Consider the following 18,760-nt stretch of genomic DNA (forward strand, 5'->3'; position numbering starts at 1 on the left):
AAAACTTCAGAAACAGACTCCAAGGAGAGACTGCTGAATTGGAATTAATTTGCAAACTGGATACAATTAACTTAGGCTTGAATAAAGACTGGGAGTGGATGGGTCATTACACAAAGTAAAACTATTTCCCATTGTTTATTCCCCCCCCCCCCCCCCCGCTCTTCCTCAGACGTTCTTGTCAACTGCTGGAAATGGCCCACCTTGATTATCACTACAAACGGTTCCCACTCCACCCCCCACTCTCCTGCTGGTAATAGCTCACCTTACCTGATCGCTCTCGTTACAGTGTGTATGGTAACACCCGTTGTTTCGTGTTCTCTATGTATATAAATCTCCCCACTGTATTTTCCACTGAATGCATCTGATGAAGTGAGCTGTAGCAAATTGGTGAGGATTTTTATCAAGCCTTCCCCAGGAAAGGGGGTGTAGGATTTGAGGAGGATTTTTGGGGGAAAGACGTTTTTAAGCGGGCTCTTTCCCGGTTATATATCTGTTAGACACTTGGTGGTGGCAGCGATAAAGTACAAGGGCAAAAGGTAAAATAGTTTGTACCTTGGGGAAGATTTAACCTAAGCTGGTTAATATAAGCTTAGGGGGTTTTCATGCAGGTCCTCACATCTGTACCCTAGAGTTCAGAGTGGGGAAGGAACCTTGATAGCATCATCAAGGATCTACAACCTATTCTGAAGGACAACTCATCACTCTCTCAGATCTTGGGAGACAGGCCAGTCCTTGCTTACAGACAGCCCCCCAACCTGAAGCAAATACTCACCAGCAACCACAAACCACACAACAGAACCACTAACCAGGAACCTATCCTTGCAACAAAGCCCGTTGCCAACTGCGTCCACATATCTATTCAGGGGACACCATCAGAGGGCCTAATCACATCAGCCACACTATCAGAGGCTCGTTCACCTGCACATCTACCAATGTGATATATGCCATCATGTGCCAGCAATGCCCCTCTGCTATGTACATTGGTCAAACTGGACAGTCTCTACGTAAAAGAATAAAGGGACGCTAATCAGACATCAAGAATTATAACATTCAAAAAACAGTTGGAGAACGCTTCAATCTCTTTGGTCACTCGATTACAGACCTAAAAGTGGCAATTCTTCAACAAAAAAACTTCAGAAACAGACTCCAAGGAGAGACTGCTGAATTGGAATTAATTTGCAAACTGGATACAATTAACTTAGGCTTGAATAGAGACTGGGAGTGGATGGGTCATTACACAAAGTAAAGCTATTTCCCCTTGTTTATTTCCCACCCCCCACATTCTTGTCAACTGCTGGAAATGGCCCACCTTGATAATCACTACAAAAGGTTTCCCTCCTCTCCCCTGCCCCTGCTCTCCTGCTGGTAATAGCTCACCTTACCTGATCACTCTCGTTACTGTGTGTATGGTAACACCCATTGTTTCATGTTCTCTATGTATATAAACCTCCCCACTGTATTTTCCACTGAATGCATCCGATGAAGTGAGTTGTAGCTCTCGAAAGCTTATGCTCAAATAAATTTGTTAGTCTGTAAGGTGCCACAAGTCCTCCCTTTTCTTTTTTCTCACAAACTACCTGTGCTGGGTGGTAGGTATTAAAAATAAAACATTGTCCGCAGACATAATTGCCTTTTAATATAGTACACCAATTGTTAGGTAAGTAATAAGCAAGGAATGTTTGAGTATGCATTAAAACAGTAGTCGTATGGGATATGTTTTGCGTGTTTACAAGGTGTCAATGAGTAATTATCAGGACCAGAAAGCAATTGAGTCGAGAGATTGTTTAAATCTGAGATTGTCTTTAAGGCTTTGTCTATACTACCAAGTTTTGTTGCCAAAAACTGCTTTTTGTCGACCAAATTGTGTATGTGTACACATTGCGATGCAACTTTTGTCGGGTAAAATGCCCGGTTTTGGCAAATAAATACATCCACCACGATGAGATACTTATGTCTTTTTCCTCTACATTTTTCTTGACAAAGTGCCAGTGTAGACATCATTCTTGATCTCATCACTTTAATTGATCTCCAGGAGGTGTCTGACAATGCCCATCCTAACCACTCTGGTCAGCGGTTTGAACTGTGCTGTCCTGCAGCCAGGTAAACGACCATCCTCCCCTCCCCCTTAGAAGCCCCGGGAATTTTTGAAATTCTGTTTCCTGCTGTCTCAGCATGGAGAGGTCCCATCACATCATCCTAGGTGACCATAGCAGGTTATTGCACCAAATGCTGTCCCACTTGGACCACTGTGGAGCTGTTGGATCTGATCAGTATATGGGGAGAGGAGGCTGTGCAGTCCCAGCTGCGCTTGAGCCATAGGAATTGGGATACCTACTGGCACATTTTTCGAGGCTTGTGCAAAGAGAGCTATGATTGGACATGCTATAGTGCAGAGCGAAGATAAAGGAGCTGAGGCAGGTGAACCATAAGGCGAGAGAGGCAAACTGTCGCTCCGTTGTTTCACTTAAAACCTGCCGGTTCTGTAAGGAGCTGGATGCTATCCTTGGTGGCAACCCCACCTCCACCACCAAGAGCTCTGTGGATACTTCGGAGGGAACGGAGGCGGCAGAAAGAGGATCTAACCTGGAAGACAAAGTTATTGATGAAGAGGTGGAGTTAAACGAGGATGTGCAGCTCCCGGCAGGGTTGCCCGGTGGGGCAGGCAGCCAGGAACTGTTCTCCACTCCAGAGGTGTATAGCCAGTCTCAGCAGTCGCTCTCCTGGGAGCAAGAAGCAGGAGATGAGATACTTGATAAGTGGCTATGGCTTGTGCAGCGTGGAGATGGGTTCAGGATATAGAAATGTGGGAGGCTGTCTGTGTTTCTGTGAGGTGGACATTTCCCTGTGTAGCTAATGGGTACGGCAGAATGGTGTTGATGCACGCCGAGGTCCCACGGTTAGTCCTCCAGAGAGATGTCCAGGAAAGTTTCCCGGAGGTACTCGCTAATCCTTCGCTGAAGGTTCTGTGGCAGAGCAGCTTTGTTCCTTCCCCCATTGTAGGAAACTTTCTCACGCCATTCGGCAATCACTTGTGCAGGGACCAAAGTGGCACATAGGCGAGCAGCGTAGGGAGCAGGGTGGAAGCTACAAGCATGGAGTAGATGTACCCTCATTTCCCTGCTTACCCTTAGCAGTGAGATGTCTGCTAGAATGACCCCCGCCTGTGGAAAAGCGTGGGAGAATTTTAGAATTTTTTCTATAGAATGCTCTGCACCTTGCAAAGAGAGTGTGCTCTTTTCCCCATGTGGAGCAGCCCTCCCGCCAACACTCACCATGCTTTGGCTGTTTACGGAGATGTGTGCCTGGCTAGGGTCAGTGAGAAAGTGATGGCAGTGTTTCAAAAGGTGTATTTCACTGAAACGTTTCAGTGCTGTGCGTGAATTTAACAATCCCGCTTCTGTGCATTGTCCCCTGTGCTTCACCAGATGTGGCCTTCAGGAACACCCCATGCACCCCTGCCGAGCGTCTCCGCCCGATAAGAAAGCGCCCAACACGCAGCAAAGACGACATGTTCTGGGAGGTATTGCAGTGCTCAAATGAAGAAAAAAGAGAACGTAAGGAGTGCTGGGGGCAGGACAGAATAGAGAATCAAGCGTTTGTTAAGGATGCAACTGAGAGGATGATTACAGTGATGGAGGAGCAAATGCAGATGCTGCAGTCCTTAATAGGGCTGCAGACGGAGCAGATCTGTGCTCGCCCTCCCCTGCAGCACGCTTGTCCATGACTCCCCCGTCCCCCCCCAAACTCCACCCACGCATTCCTTTTCACTTTCCGGGCAGTCTCGGTTTCCCCTTCACTCCACTCCCACAAACAACTTTCACAATGATAGCTGGACCTACACACAGTTGTGAAAGTCTGTCCGTCCCTGGTTCCTCCTTTCCCCATCAGGCATCTGTGTGTGTGTGCGTGCGTGCGCTGTTTCTTGCTGAATAAAAGCAAAATTCTTTCATGATGAATCACCGTTTTTTTCCTCTTTTTTACAAATTGAGGTTGCAGGCCCCACCACTGGCACAGGCATTGTTATCCCTGTCGTACAGGACTATAAGGCCCCAAATGACACCACCGTGTCCGAGGAAAGCTAGCGCCTCTGACAGAGAGAGACACATTACTGGTGCTCATTGTCAAAGTGCTGCCTTAAAGCCTCCCTGATTCAAATTGCCCCCCCGCGTGGGTTCCTGTGACAGCCCTGGTATCTGGCTGCTGAAAATCAGCAGCCAAGCCTTAGCATGACACCCGTAGCAAACCTGCCGCCCTTATCTTCACAGATGTTACGCAACGTACAGCACACGGCTGTGACCATGGGAATATTATCCTCATTAAGGTTTAGCCTGCGATAAATGCATCGTCAGCTTGCCTTTAGTCTGCCAAAGACACATTCAACTGTCATCTGGCACCTATTCAGCCTGTAGTTGCTGTCCAGGTGTCCCGTTTAAGGTTTCATGAGCTACAGCTGACACCGGGTCTCCCAGGATCACTATGGGCATTTCAACATCCCCCACTATAACCTTCTGGTTTGGAAAGAAAGTCCCCGCTTGTAGTTTTCTGAACAGGCCAGTGTCCCTGAAGATGCATGCGTCATTTACTTCTCAGACCACCCTGCACTCATGTCAGTGAAACGCCGTCGGTGATCCGTAAGTGCCTGCAACACCATGGAGAAGTACCCCTTCCTATTGATGTACTCTGTTGCAAGATGGTCTGGTGCCAAAATTGCAATGTGTGTGCCATCTATTGCCACCCCCACAGTTACCGAATCCCATTTCTGCAATGCCATCCACTGTTTCATTCACATTTCTCAGAGTCACGGTTCTTCATAGCAGGATGCGATTAATAGCCCTGCACACTTGCATTAACGCATCCCCAGTGGTCAACTTCCCCACTCCAAATTGATTTGTGACCGACCAGTAGCAGTCTGGAGTTGCCAGCTTCCACATAGCAATTGCCACACGCTTCTCTACCGAGAGGGCAGCTCTCATTCTGGTGTCCTTGTGCCGCAGGTCTGGGGCGAGCTCCACACAGTTCCAGGAAGGTGGCTTTCTGCATCCGAAAGTGCTGTAGCCGCTGCTCGTCATCCCACACCTGCATGACTATATGATCCCGCCATTTGGTGCTTGTTTCCCGAGCCCAGAAGTGACAGTCTGCCCTATGCAGCTGCTCTGTGAATGCCAAAAGCAATCTCAAGTTGCTTCTATCCATGTCACGCAGAATGTTGGGCGCCTGCGAGTCGTCTTCAGTTAGGAATTTGATGATTAACTGCACTGCCATCCGTGATGTCTTCATGACAGTTAACAGAGCATAGGAGAGCAGTGTGGGGTTCATCCCTTCCCACAAAGATGCCGGGGTGCACAGCAGAGAATGGGCCAGTGGCCATGTGGCTCTGTTCCCAGCCCCGTCCCTGTTCTCGCCTCCGGGCTGGGAACGGAGCTGCAGCCAAGGGCCAAGGCTGGGGGTAGGGGCAGGAGGGGAGTGGCAGCTGGGCCACGGGGGGGGGGGGGGTCATGGCTGGGGATGGGGCCAGGCGCGGGGGCAGGAGCCGGGGCCATGGCTAGGGACAAGGCTGGAGCATAACTGGGGGCGAGGCTGGGTGGTGCTCCTTCCCCACCCTCCGTGGGGGCTGGCCTGGGCCAATTGTGGCACCCCTCCCCCCCGAATGTTCCTTTGCACCCTGGTAGGCAGGCGTACCCCACAGTTTGGGGACCTCTGGGCTAAGGGAGGGAGGTTGGTACTTCAGCCCTGCGGGGTGCACCTGCTGCGGCTCTGCGCTTCAGCCCCATGGGGTGTGCCCGACTCTCAAACTTCTGAAGATTACCATATGCAGCTTGGAGGGTCAGTAAGTTTGGCCATGCCATATGATCTGTGCTAGCTTTAACTTTAGTGATCACGGTGAGTCCAGTTTGAGATTTTTCCATGTTTTCCTTGGCATATAAAAGTGAAGTTCTTGTTACTTAATTATGCGTAGTGCGCTGAAGTTTTATTCATTGCAAGCTGGTTTAAAATTTGGTCTGCATCAGTCAAAGAATTCTGTGCTGCACGAAACTGATCACATTGCAAATCAGAGTTAACCCCACCAGAGCTCCTCAGTTGCTAGTCCCCAGTATCAGAGACCTTGGTATCTGCCAAAAAAAATTTGACAAATGGAGACCACCACAGCAGTTTGAGGACCCCGGCTGAGCCTTACAGTTAAATCAGTGTCTAAAAGAAGGCTGGACTAGCCCATGGAGGGGAGGAAGCATTCCATTTGCACTGGAATCAAAATTGTACTAGCTAAAATTTTATTTTAAAACATAGTGATTGCTCATAAGATCTAGCATGTTTTCCATGATCAGTGTGGACAGTGATGGGGGGAGGGGATAGGGATGGTGTTACACTATATATTGCATTTTATAGGATCCATCTGCACTGTGAAACCTTCCATTTCAGAGCAGAACAGTCTAATATGGTAATTCTTTGACTGTGCTATAATGCAATTTGGTCTTGCTTGTGTGGATCACAGACCAGAAGCAGTGGCATATTAAGATGTGTATTATTAAAAAAGCCTTTCTAGTTCTGTTGCCCTATCCTTCTAAGGATCACAAAGTGCTCTCCAATCAATTAATTAACTCGCCCTAACACTTCCTGTGAAGAGATAAGCCCCATTTACGGATGGGGTAACTGAGGCACAGAGTTTAAAATGACCCCAATCAAGTTTGCACCAAAGTTGGGTACAGAATGTCTTTCTTCTCACTCAGTCCCTTTCTTTATCCTCTAGCTTATGCTGCATGTCTTTCAACTGACTTTTTCCATCCTTGTGCATTTAACACATGCCTTCAAAAAACAAACAAGCAATTGCTTCTACTCTACTCTGGGGACTCAAAAGCTGCTGCCTTTTTTAAATCTCAGATGAGAATTTTAAAACAAAGTTCAGCAGCACTTTAAAATTGGTGAAAAGCACTGTCTGCTTTTAATGTGATCATAGCAAAATTTACACCATCTCCTCTTTACTGTGAGATCATCCCAGAATTCACTTTCTGCTTATGGAGTCTGATCCTCCCATTGCAGCCATCATGCACATTAGTGGTGTTTAACTTGCATGGTCTTCTGGAAGAATTGGTGCCTCGACCTCTGGAGGTAATTTTAAAAAGTAAGAAATAAAATAATAATTGTATATTACAAAAGCTTGTATGTAATAGAACAACTGACTTTAAGGTTGAATCAGTCATTATAATCCTGAAATCAGCACACTTCTGTTGACCAGGTTTTGTGTGTGTGGGGCGGGGAGGGGGGGTTTAAAAGGGGTTAATTGGTTTAACAATTAGAAGATCATTGTGCACGTAATGGCACTATTGTGAGTTTTGTTTACCCAACACCCATTATTTTTACAGCACACTATAAATAGAGACACAGGCTTGTCTACACTGGCAATTAGCAGCGCTGCAACTTTCTTGCTCAGGGGTGTGAAAAAACACTCCCCTGAGCGCAGCAAGTTGCAGCGTTGTAAAGCGCCAGTATAAACAGTGCCCCAGCACTGGGAGCTGTGCCCCTTGTTGAGAGAGGTTTTTTTTAGAGGCTGGGAGAGCTCTCTCCTGGCACTGCGCCATGGCCACGGCAGCACTTTAGCGTTGCCAGTGTAGACTAGCCCTAAGGTCCTTGCCCCCTAGTGCTTAGTCTAGTTTGTCCTGATCCAAGTGAGAGTAACACACAGTAGGGAGAATGAGGAGAGAATGAATGAAGTTGACAGTGATGGGATCACAAAGGGATTGTCTATGTGGGAATTATGGCCAACTTAACTAATGGAGTGTATTGAACGTGCGTGAGTTAAAGCACATTAAACCCTTGAGTGGGCACTCTCATTCAGAAATAAAGTTGCCTTAGGCCAAATCAACACTACAGACCTATATCAGTATAACTGTGTTGCTCAGGTGAAAAATCCACACCCTTGAGCGACATAGTTAGGTCCCTACCAAATTCACAGTCCAGTGTGGTCAATTTCACGGTGATAGGATTTTAATAATTGTAAATTTCATGATTTCAGCTTTTTAAATCTGAAATTTCACAGTGTTGTAATTGTAGGGGTCTTGACCCAACAAGGAGTTTGGGGTGGGGGGTGGGGGGGTCACGGTACTGCCATCCTTATGTCTGTGCTGCTGCTGGCGGCGGCACTGCCTTCAGAGTTGGGCAGCTGGAGAGTAGTGGCTGCTGGCCCGGAGCCCAACTCTGAAGGCAGAGCTGTCATCAGCAGCAGTGCAGAAGGAAGGATGGCATGATATGCTATTGCTACCCTTACTTCTGTGCTGCTGCCTGCAGAGCTGGGCCCTCTGTCATCAGCCATCGCTCTCTGGCTGCCCAGCTCTGAAGGGGGCAGCGCAGAAGTAAGGGTGGTGTGGTATAGTATTGCCACCTTTACTTCTGCGCGACTGCTGGCCGGATGCTGCCTTCAGAGCTAGGTGCCTGGCTAACACCTGCCACTCTCCAGCTGCCCAGCTCTGAAGGCAGTGCAATAGTAAGGGTTGCAGTACTCCCTCCCACCCCCCCTCAACCTTTTGATCCCCTGCAACTCTCCTTTGGGTCACGACCCTCAATTTGAGAAATGCTGGTCTCCCCTGTGAAATCTGTATAGTAGAGAGTAAAAGCACACCAAAGACCAGATTTTGTGGGGGCGAAAGAATCAGATTTTGCAGTTCGTGACGTGTTTTTCATGGCTGTGAATTTGGTAGGGCCCTAGACATACTTATACGGACCTAACCCCCCTGTAGACAGTGCTATGTTGACGGGAGAGCTTCACCTGTTGACATAGCTACAACCTCTCGAGGCTGTGTATTAGCTACACCGACGGGAGAAACTCTCATGTCAGCGTAGTATTGTCATCAGTAAAGCTCAGCTTTTGGATACTCAGATCTTACCTGTACAGCAGCGTTACATTGGCGTAATAGTAGTCAGCTCACCTCAAAGTGCCTTGCGTCTGCGCACAATTTGGTTTTAAACCAAAATATGTCGCGAACGGGGTAAGTCCACTTCATGATGAGTGTGTTCATTCCTAACTATATCACTTCTGAAGAGAAAAGGAGGACTTGTGGCACCTTTGAGACTAACAAATTTATTTGAGCATAAGCTTTTGTGAGCTACAGCTCACTTCATCCGATGCATTCAGTGGAAAATACAGTGGGGAGGTTTATATACATAGAGAACATGAAACAATAGGTGTTACCATACACACAGTAACGAGAGTGATCAGGTAGGGTGAGCTATTACCAGCAGGAGAGCGGGGGAGGGGAGGGGAACCTTTTGTAGTGATTATCAAGGTGGGCCATTTCCAGCAGTTGACAAGAATGTGTGAGGAACAGTGAGGGGTGGGAAATAAACAAGGGGAAATAGCTTTACTTTGTGTAATGACCCATCCACTCCCAGTCTCTATTCAAGCCTAAGTTAATTGTATCCAGTTTGCAAATTAATTCCAATTCAGCAGTCTCTCCTTGGAGTCTGTTTCTGAAGTTTTTTTGTTGAAGAATTGCCACTTTTAGGTCTGTAATCGAGTGACCAAAGAGATTGAAGCGTTCTCCAACTGTTTTTTGAATGTTCTAATTCTTGATGTCTGATTAGCATCCCTTTATTCTTTTACGAAGAGACTGTCCAGTTTGACCAATGTACATGGCAGAAGGGCATTGCTGGCACATGATGGCATATATCACATTGGTAGATGTGCAGGTGAACGAGCCTCTGATAGTGTGGCTGATGTGATTAGGCCCTCTGATGGTGTCCCCTGAATAGATATGTGGACACAGTTGGCAACGGGCTTTGTTGCAAGGATAGGTTCCTGGGTTAGTGGTTCTGTTGTGTGGTTTGTGGTTGCTGGTGAGTATTTGCTTCAGGTTGGGGGGCTGTCTGTAAGCAAGGACTGACCTGTCTCCCAAGATCTGTGAGAGTGATGGGTTTTTCTTCAGGATAGGTTGTAGATCCTTGATGATGCTATCAAGGTTCCTTCCCCACTCTGAACTCTAGGGTACAGATGTGAGGACCTGCATGAAAACCCCCTAAGCTTATTTTAACCAGCGTAGGTTAAAACTTCCCCAAGGTACAAACTTCTTTACCTTTTGCCCTTGTACTTTATCGCTGCCACCACCAAGTGTCTAACAGATATATAACCGGGAAAGAGCCTGCTTGGAAACGTCTTTTCCCCCCAAAATCCTCCCCAAATCCTACACCCCCTTTCCTGGGGAAGGCTTGATAAAAATCCTCACGAATTTGCATAGGCAAATACAGACCCAAACCCTTGGATCTCAAGAACAATGAAAAAAGCAATCAGGTTCTTAAAAGAAGAATTTTAATAGAAGAAAAAGTAAAAAGAATCACCTCTGTAAAATCAGGATGGAAAATACCTTACAGGGTAATCAGATTCAAAACATAGAGAATCCCTCGAGGCAAAACCTTAAGTTACAAAAAGACACAAAAACAGGAATATCCATTCCATTCAGCACAGCTTATTTTCTCAGCCATTTAAACAAACAGAATCTAACGCATATCTAGCTAGATTACTTACTAAGTTCTGAGATTCCATTCCTTTCTGTTCCTGGCAAATGCATCTCTCTCTCACTCACACACACACACACACAGAGCCTTTGTTTCTCCCCCCCCCCTCCAGCTTTGAAAGTATCTTGTCTCCTCATTGGTCATTTTAGTCAGGTGCCAGCGAGGTTATCCTAGCTTCTTAAGCCTGTGAAAGGACTTTTCCTCTGGTCAGGAGGGATTTTAAAGGTGTTTACCCTTCCCTTTATATTTATGACAGATGTGTTGGAGAGGTTTTAGTTGGGGGCTGAAGGTGATGGCTAGTAGCGTTCTGTTATTTTCTTTGTTGGGCCTGTCCTGTAGTAGGTGACTTCTGGGTACTCTTATGGCTCTGTCAGTCTGTTTCTTCACTTCAGCAGGTGGGTATTGTAGTTGGAAGAATGCTTGATAGAGATCTTGTAGGTGTTTGTCTCTGTCTGAGGGGTTGGAGCAAATGCGGTTGTATCGCAGAGCTTGGCTGTAGACAATGGATCGTGTGGTGTGGTCTGGATGAAAGCTGGAGGCATGTCGGTAGGAATAGCGGTCAGTAGGTTTCTGGTATAGGGTGGTGTTTATGTGACCATCGCTTATTAGCACTGTAGTGTCCAGGAAGTGGATCTCTTGTGTGGACTGGTCCAGGCTGAGGTTGATGCTGGTATGGAAATTGTTGAAATCATGGTGGAATTCCTCAAGGGCTTCTTTTCCATGGGTCCAGATGATGAAGATGTCATCAATGTAGCACAAGTAGAATAGGGGCATTAGGGGACGAGAGCTGAGGAAGTGTTCTAAGTCAGCCATAAAAACGTTGGCATACTGTGTGGCCATGTGGGTACCCATAGCAGTGCCGCTAGACCAGCCATTTACAACACATACTTTGCTTCTCTACAAAAGAAAAAGGACACTAAACGATCTAAATTACTATATTCCACAAGGGGCCACAACAGTGGTTCCCTTAACCCACCGAGCAATATTGTTGTTCTATCCAACTATACTCTTAGCACAGCAGAAGAATCTGTCCTATCTTGGGGACTTCTGCCCCTCCACCCCCACGAACATGATACAGTTCTGTGGTAACCTAGAATCCTATTTTCGACGTCTCCGACTCAAGGAATATTTCCAACACACCTCTGAATGACATACTAACCCACAGAGACCTTCCTACCAAGACTACAAAAAAGAAGGATTCTGGGTGGACTCCTCCTGAAGGTCGAAACAGGCTGGACTTCTACATAGAGTGCTTCCGCCAACGTGCACGGGCTGAAATTGTGGAAAAGCAGCATCACTTGCCCCATAACCTTAGCCGTGCAGAACACTATACCATCCACAGCCTCAGAAACAATTCTGACATCATAATCAAAAAGGCTGACAAAGGAGGTGCTGTCGTCATCATGAATAGGTTGGAATATGAACAGGAGGCTGCTAGGCAGCTCTCCAACACCACTTTCTACAAGCCATTACCCTCTGATCCCGTTGAGGGTTACCAAAAGAAATTGCACCATTTGCTCAAGAAACTCCCTGAAAAAGCACAAGAACAAATCCACACAGATACACCCCTGGAACCCTGACCTTTGGTCACTCGATTACAGACCTAAAAGTTGCATTTCTTCAACAAAAATACTTCAAAAACAGACTCCAACGAGAGATTGCTGAATTGGAATTAATTTGCAAACTGGATACAATTAAGTTAGGCTTGAATAGAGACTGGGAGTGGATGGGTCATTACACAAAGTAAAACTATTTCCCATTGTTTGTTCTCCCCCCCCCCCCCCCGCCACTGTTCCTCAGTGCTGCTGGAAATGGCCCACCTTGATTATCACTACAAAAGGTCCCCCCCCGCCTCCCCCCCGCTTTCCTGCTGGTAATAGCTCACCTTAAGTGATCACAGTGTGTATGGTAACACCTATTGTTTCATGTTCTCTATGTATATAAATCTCCTCACTGTATTTTCCACTGAATGCATCGGATGAAGTGAGCCGTAGCTCACGAAAGCTTATGCTCAAATAAATTTGTTAATCTCTAAGGTGCCACAAGTACTCCTTTTCTTTTGCGAATACAGACTAATACGGCTGCTACTCTGAAATATATCACTTCTGGCAGTCCTTCAGTTACTATTCCACACTGCATTGCTTCACACCTGGATTGATCTGTCTGTGTACCTCTGTGCCCCACCATTCCTTTGGGATCATCTTGACCTGATGTCATCTCTTCATTGAAATGGTGGCAGGCAGCCATGACTAATCCTTTCTGATACCAGCTAGTAATGAATTCACATGGCCATTACAGCTACCATGCCCCCCTGTGCCTTTTGCGTAGACTTATTCAGAAGTCCTGGATTTAATTGCCCTCTTTGGAGAGCAGCATATTTAATCCAGTCTGGAGAAGAGTCACTAGAATGCGAATATCTACAAGACACTGTCAGAGCAAATATAGACAAGGGGGCACTCCTGGTGCTGGTCCCATTGCCAATTTAACTATATTTGTATGGAAGCACTTTAGGTCACTTTGTTTTGCCAGTGTACTTTCCTTGTTAACCAAATGCACTTGCATCAACTTGTTTGTATTAATTACTGTCATGATCACAGCTTTCTGCAGTGGGTCCTCCATGCTACCTGGTAGAAGTTCAAAAATGGCAATGGCGAAATTAATGAAAGCCAGTATATGAATCATGGGAATTTTAGTTTGACTCCGCCCCATCAGTCCCAGAATTCCTCTAGTTTCCAGTAGCCATCCCACAATGCCCTGTGAGAAAAGTCACAGAGCTGAGCTGCGGAGCATTGCACCACGGGATATCTGCCCAGAATGCTAATTAATTAATTAGAACAAGGGCAGAGATGTGTGGATGCAATGATTAACAAGGAAAGTACCTTAAACCAACATAACAAAGAGGTTTAGATGCACTTCAGTTTAATATAGTTAAATCACTGCATGTAGAGCAAGCAAACTAGATAGATGTAATATCATTGTGTCAATATGGTCTCAATCTTTGTATGTTAAATGCATAGTAAAAATGAAAAGCCAGGAAAAGCAACTACATTAGTTAACATCAGAATATCCATGCACATACTCCATTCAACAACTAAAAGGACTGTACTAGATGGAAGTGTCTGTAATCTTGACAGGGAAACTTAAGAAACTACTCAGAAATCTTGCATACACCCACACATTTTAAATGTTCAGTTTTTAGTAATAGGGAATTGAATGTGCTCTCTTCAGAAGTGTATTTAGGTGTTGATATAGCTATTGCCTGTATCTAAGGAAGGGAATAAAGAGAATTTGAAACCTGGCTTAAAAGCATCAAGCACAAACCACTTCAAATAATAAATGTAATCCTTATTAATTCAATTGGCATTGCTTGTATTACCTTATTCATAATGAGGCTGTTGAGTGTTAATGGGGGCAGTCGTGGTAATTCCAGTGGAATTCTGCATTCCTGCAGCTGCAGTGAAAAGGATTCATGACATGGAAAAGTAGAATAGGTCAGTATAACTAAACATTACAACATGAGATTCAGATCCGCTATTGTGTTGCTACTCCATCGCAGTTCATCAGCACATGATGACTGGGTCACTTGTGTGTCTTGCATAACCCTCCTCACAATATTGTGATTTAATCCTCCTTTTCACAATTCAATGGCTTAAATCTTTCAAAAGTGTAAACTCTGTGCATACAGTATCTATTTGGAAAATAAACGGTCTCTGAGTGAGTAGATAGCCCTCAGTTGCTCTTGGATCTTGGCTAAATTCATCCACCTCCAGAGCACAGTTCAAGCAGAGCCCTGAGTGAACTGCAATACTCTTTTTTCCTTTTTAAGGGAGGTAGCACTGTGCTGTGGGCTGGGCACCATACTTAATGTGAAGAGATCAGAGTTTTGTCCTTGTCTCTACCGCTGACTGTGAACTTGAGGAATTCACTTAAACTGAGTCACAGAGATAGGGATAATAGTGCTCACCAATCTTTATTTATTTTATTTTTTTTACAATGTTTTGAGATGTGTGGATAAAACCAGAAATGGGTGCAAAGTGATTTATGCTATAGAAAGAATGCAGCTGGTGGTATGATCAGAAACAGTGTTTCTTACCGTTTTAAAAAATGGCATGGGTTGACGGACTGGTGATTTCTTTCCAAGTTGTGCTGTTAGGAGAATGCACCTCCACAGACCAGAACTCTGAAGCAAAACAATGCTCTAAAATAATGTATATGGAGAATCTGGACTGTGTGTTTGCTGTGTTAGATACATGCTTTTCAGATCCTGGAGACATGCAGAGTTTCCCTTGAAATATTAAATATTTGAAAATGTTAGCGGGAAGGGAGAAGTGCAATAGTTAGTTTATTTTGGCGCAACTGTTTATTAAAACAAATATGGAGAGAAACTTTCAGGGCAGGGAACACATGGAGGGAAAATATGAAGTCATGCTGGGGTCAGTCCTCTTTGTGGATCCCAAGAGCTCTAGTCATGTTTGCAGCAGCAGTGTTCCACACATTGTGATGGTGTGTACCCATCTGATCTGCTGAAGTTCATTTTTTTCTAAAGAATTAGAAGAATACAGTATTACATATATTCCATTTTATGTCTACTGTGTAGAGCAGTGGTTTTCAACCTGTGGTCTGCAAACCCATGGAGCTCCACAGACTGTATCTAAGGGGTCCATGAAAGGTGGTTGCTACCATAGAACAGTTGTTTTCAGCCTGTGGTCTGTAGATCCTTGGGGGTCTGCAGCTAAAGTCTAAGATTTCCAAAGGGGTCCGCACTTCCATTCAAAATTTTTTAGTGGTCAACAAATGAAAAAAGGTTGAAAACCACTGGTGTAGAACAATGTAAAAGCATGTATGTATTTAAACAAAGGGATGTAGATCAATGTAGACGACAGAGGAGCTGAGCCACGCATTGGTTGGACATACCACAAATACAAAATTGGGGAGAGCCGCAAGCAGGACCATACCCTTCACAAACCTGCAAAGCAAAACAGTGTTAAGGGTGGGAGAGGCCATTGGGGTTCTCAGAAGCATTGCCCCTCTATGTAACAAATATTCAAAAAGTATAATTACTTCAGGTCTAGGTATGTGAGTCTATACAACAGTAAATATCACAGTGGTATCAGAATTGTACGTGCTGGGGAATAATGCCTATTCCTCTCCTGCATTGTACTTAGTGTGGTGAAGGAATGGCTGGCAGTGTTGCTTTTCTGCACAGGAGTAAAGTTCAAAATATTAGTATAAAGTGCCATTGTTCTTCGGCGCTAGGACATTGTCTATCCTTTGCCAGTCTGTGCATTCTTACTACTGTAAATTCCCATATACATCTATGGTGTTATATAAATAATAATAATTAGCCCTTACTTTGTTTTGAGTTTCTTTGACTCTAAGGAAATGCCTCCAATGACGCTGTCGTTGCTCCCAGGGCAAGGAAGACTTGCTGATTTTGTTCTCTGGAAATGACTGAAGAAATATGTTAGTAGAATCCTGCTGTTGACATGAATCGTAGGCAAGTTGGAACAATGAGGGGTTAAGTATGCTGTGGGCGTAACTAGCCTATCTGATGTCATGAAGTCAGACAGCCAAAGCCTGAAGGGGGCCCTTTGTTGGCAGTTTAACGTAAGCAGCTCTGCCTGCACGAAGTGTCTAACGGAGTGAGAGTATGAGGGAAGGAATGGCAGAGTTTTGGAGCTGCCGCAAGAAGTAATTGCTTCCAACTTAGTAGGATTTTTTTTCTCGCCTGACAAAAGAGTTAACAAGAGGGGAGCAAAACTTGAGTTAAGTTTCTGGGACTGGTACTATGGGCCCTGTGGATTATCTGTCTCTCTGGCTTATTCTTTTCTTGGTTTTAAGAGTGCTGGATTTTTAGATCTCTTAACTGGCAACTCTTTTTTGTGTATGTGAAACCTAAGGGGGAGGGGAGAGAACACACAAGCCGAAGCCAAACTAACAAATGAAAATGTTGGAGATTTGCTTGAAATTGGTGGGTTGCAAATCGAAAAAAGGACTTTCTTCTTCCTCCAGCTGCTATTTGGAAGGTAAGTTCAAAACTGTGGCTGTTTGAAGTGGATTCTGGGGGGAAGTCTTGGCTTCTTGAGGCCTAACAGCTGGATTCCTAAAGTCTGGAATCCCTTTGCTTAGGCCTCTGGTATATTGTGTGGCTCTGCGTTGTGAGAGGAGCAGCCAGATTGTGTGATCGTGGACCTTAGCAGAGAAGTCCTTCCTCCACTTTTGAGTTGGGGCTATAACGGAGACACTTTTTATTTTCAAAGTTAACCTAAGCTCATTAGTTTGTTCTCACTTATGGGGATGAGGAGAATTTTCATGGTATATGTGGCTCCATGTGTTTTCAAAACCAGGTGATTTTCATTAACTACAGTATACAAAGGGAACATGGCTCTACCATTTATGGTTGTAAAATTTCAAGGGATCTTACTGCTGATAAAATAAACAAAGCCATATCTGCAGGCCTTGAATTTAGTTTTGCCTGCAGAAGGGTCTCCCTTTTTTGGGGGGAAAGGGGGCGGGGAGAGAAGCCACTCTTGAAGTTAGGACTGAAATGTAAAGGAGCCTAGATGCTTGAAAAGCATCTTATATTTAATTTAGATCAACAGAGCTGGTTGAATACTGCAAAATATTTTCTGCCAATATTCAGTTATATTGTTTTAATTCATTTTGATCTGATCCGTATGCCTTTTGTGTTTGCTTTCCTCAAGAGTTCATGCAACTGAGTTTCACTTCCATGAATGCTCATGGAAAGCGAATTTCCAAGTCACGTGTATAAGTATTTGTGGAAACTGAATTTTAAATTTGTATGCATGATTAGATAGAGAAGGATTGGACTTGTGGTTAGGGCGCCGGACTGGGAATTGAGAGTTCTGGCTTCCTGGCTCTGCCACAGATTTCAGTGTGACCTTAAGCAAATTACTTAATCCCATCTGTGAAACAGGGATAACATTGCTTTTCTCCAATCCTTGTCTGTCTTATTTATTTCTGTTATAAACTCTTCAGGATAGGGATTGTCTTTCCATATGTATTTGTACAGAAACTAGTGCAGTGGTTCCCTGATCTTCTTTGAGGCCTCTTAAGTGCTACTGAAGTTCAAATAATATTCATTCCAGAAGTATGTTGTTCACTCATCAAATCAGGGAATGGAAACCAAACCATGTGACTTAACTTGACCAATCACAGGTAACTGTTGCTCGAGAGTCAAATATTCACCAGAGAAATGTTCCCAATTAATTTATAAATGAAAAAAATCACAAAAGACATGAATAATTTCTAATAAATCAAATTGAAGAAATTGTGATTTGCTTGTAGATATCTAAATAGTAGTCTAAATTTGTAAAATATGTTTGCTGTTACTCGTTCAGCTCTAATATCAACAAGAACAAGTGGTAGAAGCATTCTTCTCTTTTCTCCCCCACCACTTCTATTCTTACTTTCCCCCGCTTCTTTCTTTTTCCATCCCTTGTAAGATTTTTTTCTGTGTTAATTAAAAACGATCATGTTGGGAGATCCAGTAGTGGCCAGGCTTGGATATAAAACAGTTTTATTTTGTCTGAGTAGACTGGGCCGAACCAGTCTACAGAACTACTAATTCTGTACAATCCAGGTCTGTGCCACTCTTCTTTAATACTTTTTCATTCATAGATTCCAAGGCCAGAAGGGACCATTGTGATCATGTAGTCTGATCTCCTATATAACACTGTCCTTAGAACTTCTCCAAAACAATTCTGAGAACATGTTATTTTAGAAAAAAATCCAGTATTGATTTTAAAATGGTCAGTGACGGCGAATCTACCACAATCCATGGTAAATTGTTCCAATAGTTAATTACCCCCGTTGTAAAAATATATGCCTTATTTCCAGTCAGAATTCAGCTTCTAGCCAGTGGATCATGTTACACCTTTCACTGCTAGATTGAAGAGCCCACTAGTAAATATTTGTTCCCCATGTAGATACTTACAGACTATTCATCAGGTCACCCCTGGACCTTCTCTTTGTTAAGTTAAATACATGGAGCTCCTTGAGTCTATCACCATAAAACATGTTTTCTAATCCTGTAATCACTCTCATGGCTCTTCTCGGAACTCTCTCTAATATATGAACATCCTTCTTGAATTACGGGTATAAGCACTGGACACAGTATTCTTGCAGTGGTCACACTGGTGCCAAATACTAAGGAAAGATAATTCTCTATTCCAACTCAAGATTACCCTGTTCATGCACCCCAGGACTGCATTATCTTTTGGCCACAGCATCACACTGA

At 44.5% G+C, this 18,760-nt stretch overlaps 1 protein-coding gene across 4 annotated transcripts in view; it reads left to right on the forward strand.

The window, feature by feature from the left end:
• Positions 1–18,760, forward strand: part of ABL1 (ABL proto-oncogene 1, non-receptor tyrosine kinase) — a 118,824-nt gene that overhangs the window by 61,721 nt on the left and 38,343 nt on the right. For 2 of the 4 annotated variants that reach the window (XM_084650538.1, XM_084650537.1), the window contains exon 1: positions 16,119–16,526. The exons of the other annotated variants lie outside the window; for them this stretch is intronic. Coding sequence is in view for 1 of the 2 variants with exons in the window: in XM_084650537.1 (XP_084506663.1) it covers positions 16,442–16,526 (85 nt within the window). In the remaining variant the exon portion in view is untranslated. Of the gene's footprint in view, positions 1–16,118; positions 16,527–18,760 lie in introns of those variants that run through there. 4 annotated transcript variants of the gene reach the window in all.

The sequence above is a fragment of the Lepidochelys olivacea genome (genome assembly GCF_965140295.1).
Source record: "Lepidochelys olivacea isolate rLepOli2 genome assembly, chromosome: 16".
Taxonomy (NCBI): Eukaryota; Metazoa; Chordata; order Testudines; family Cheloniidae; genus Lepidochelys; species Lepidochelys olivacea.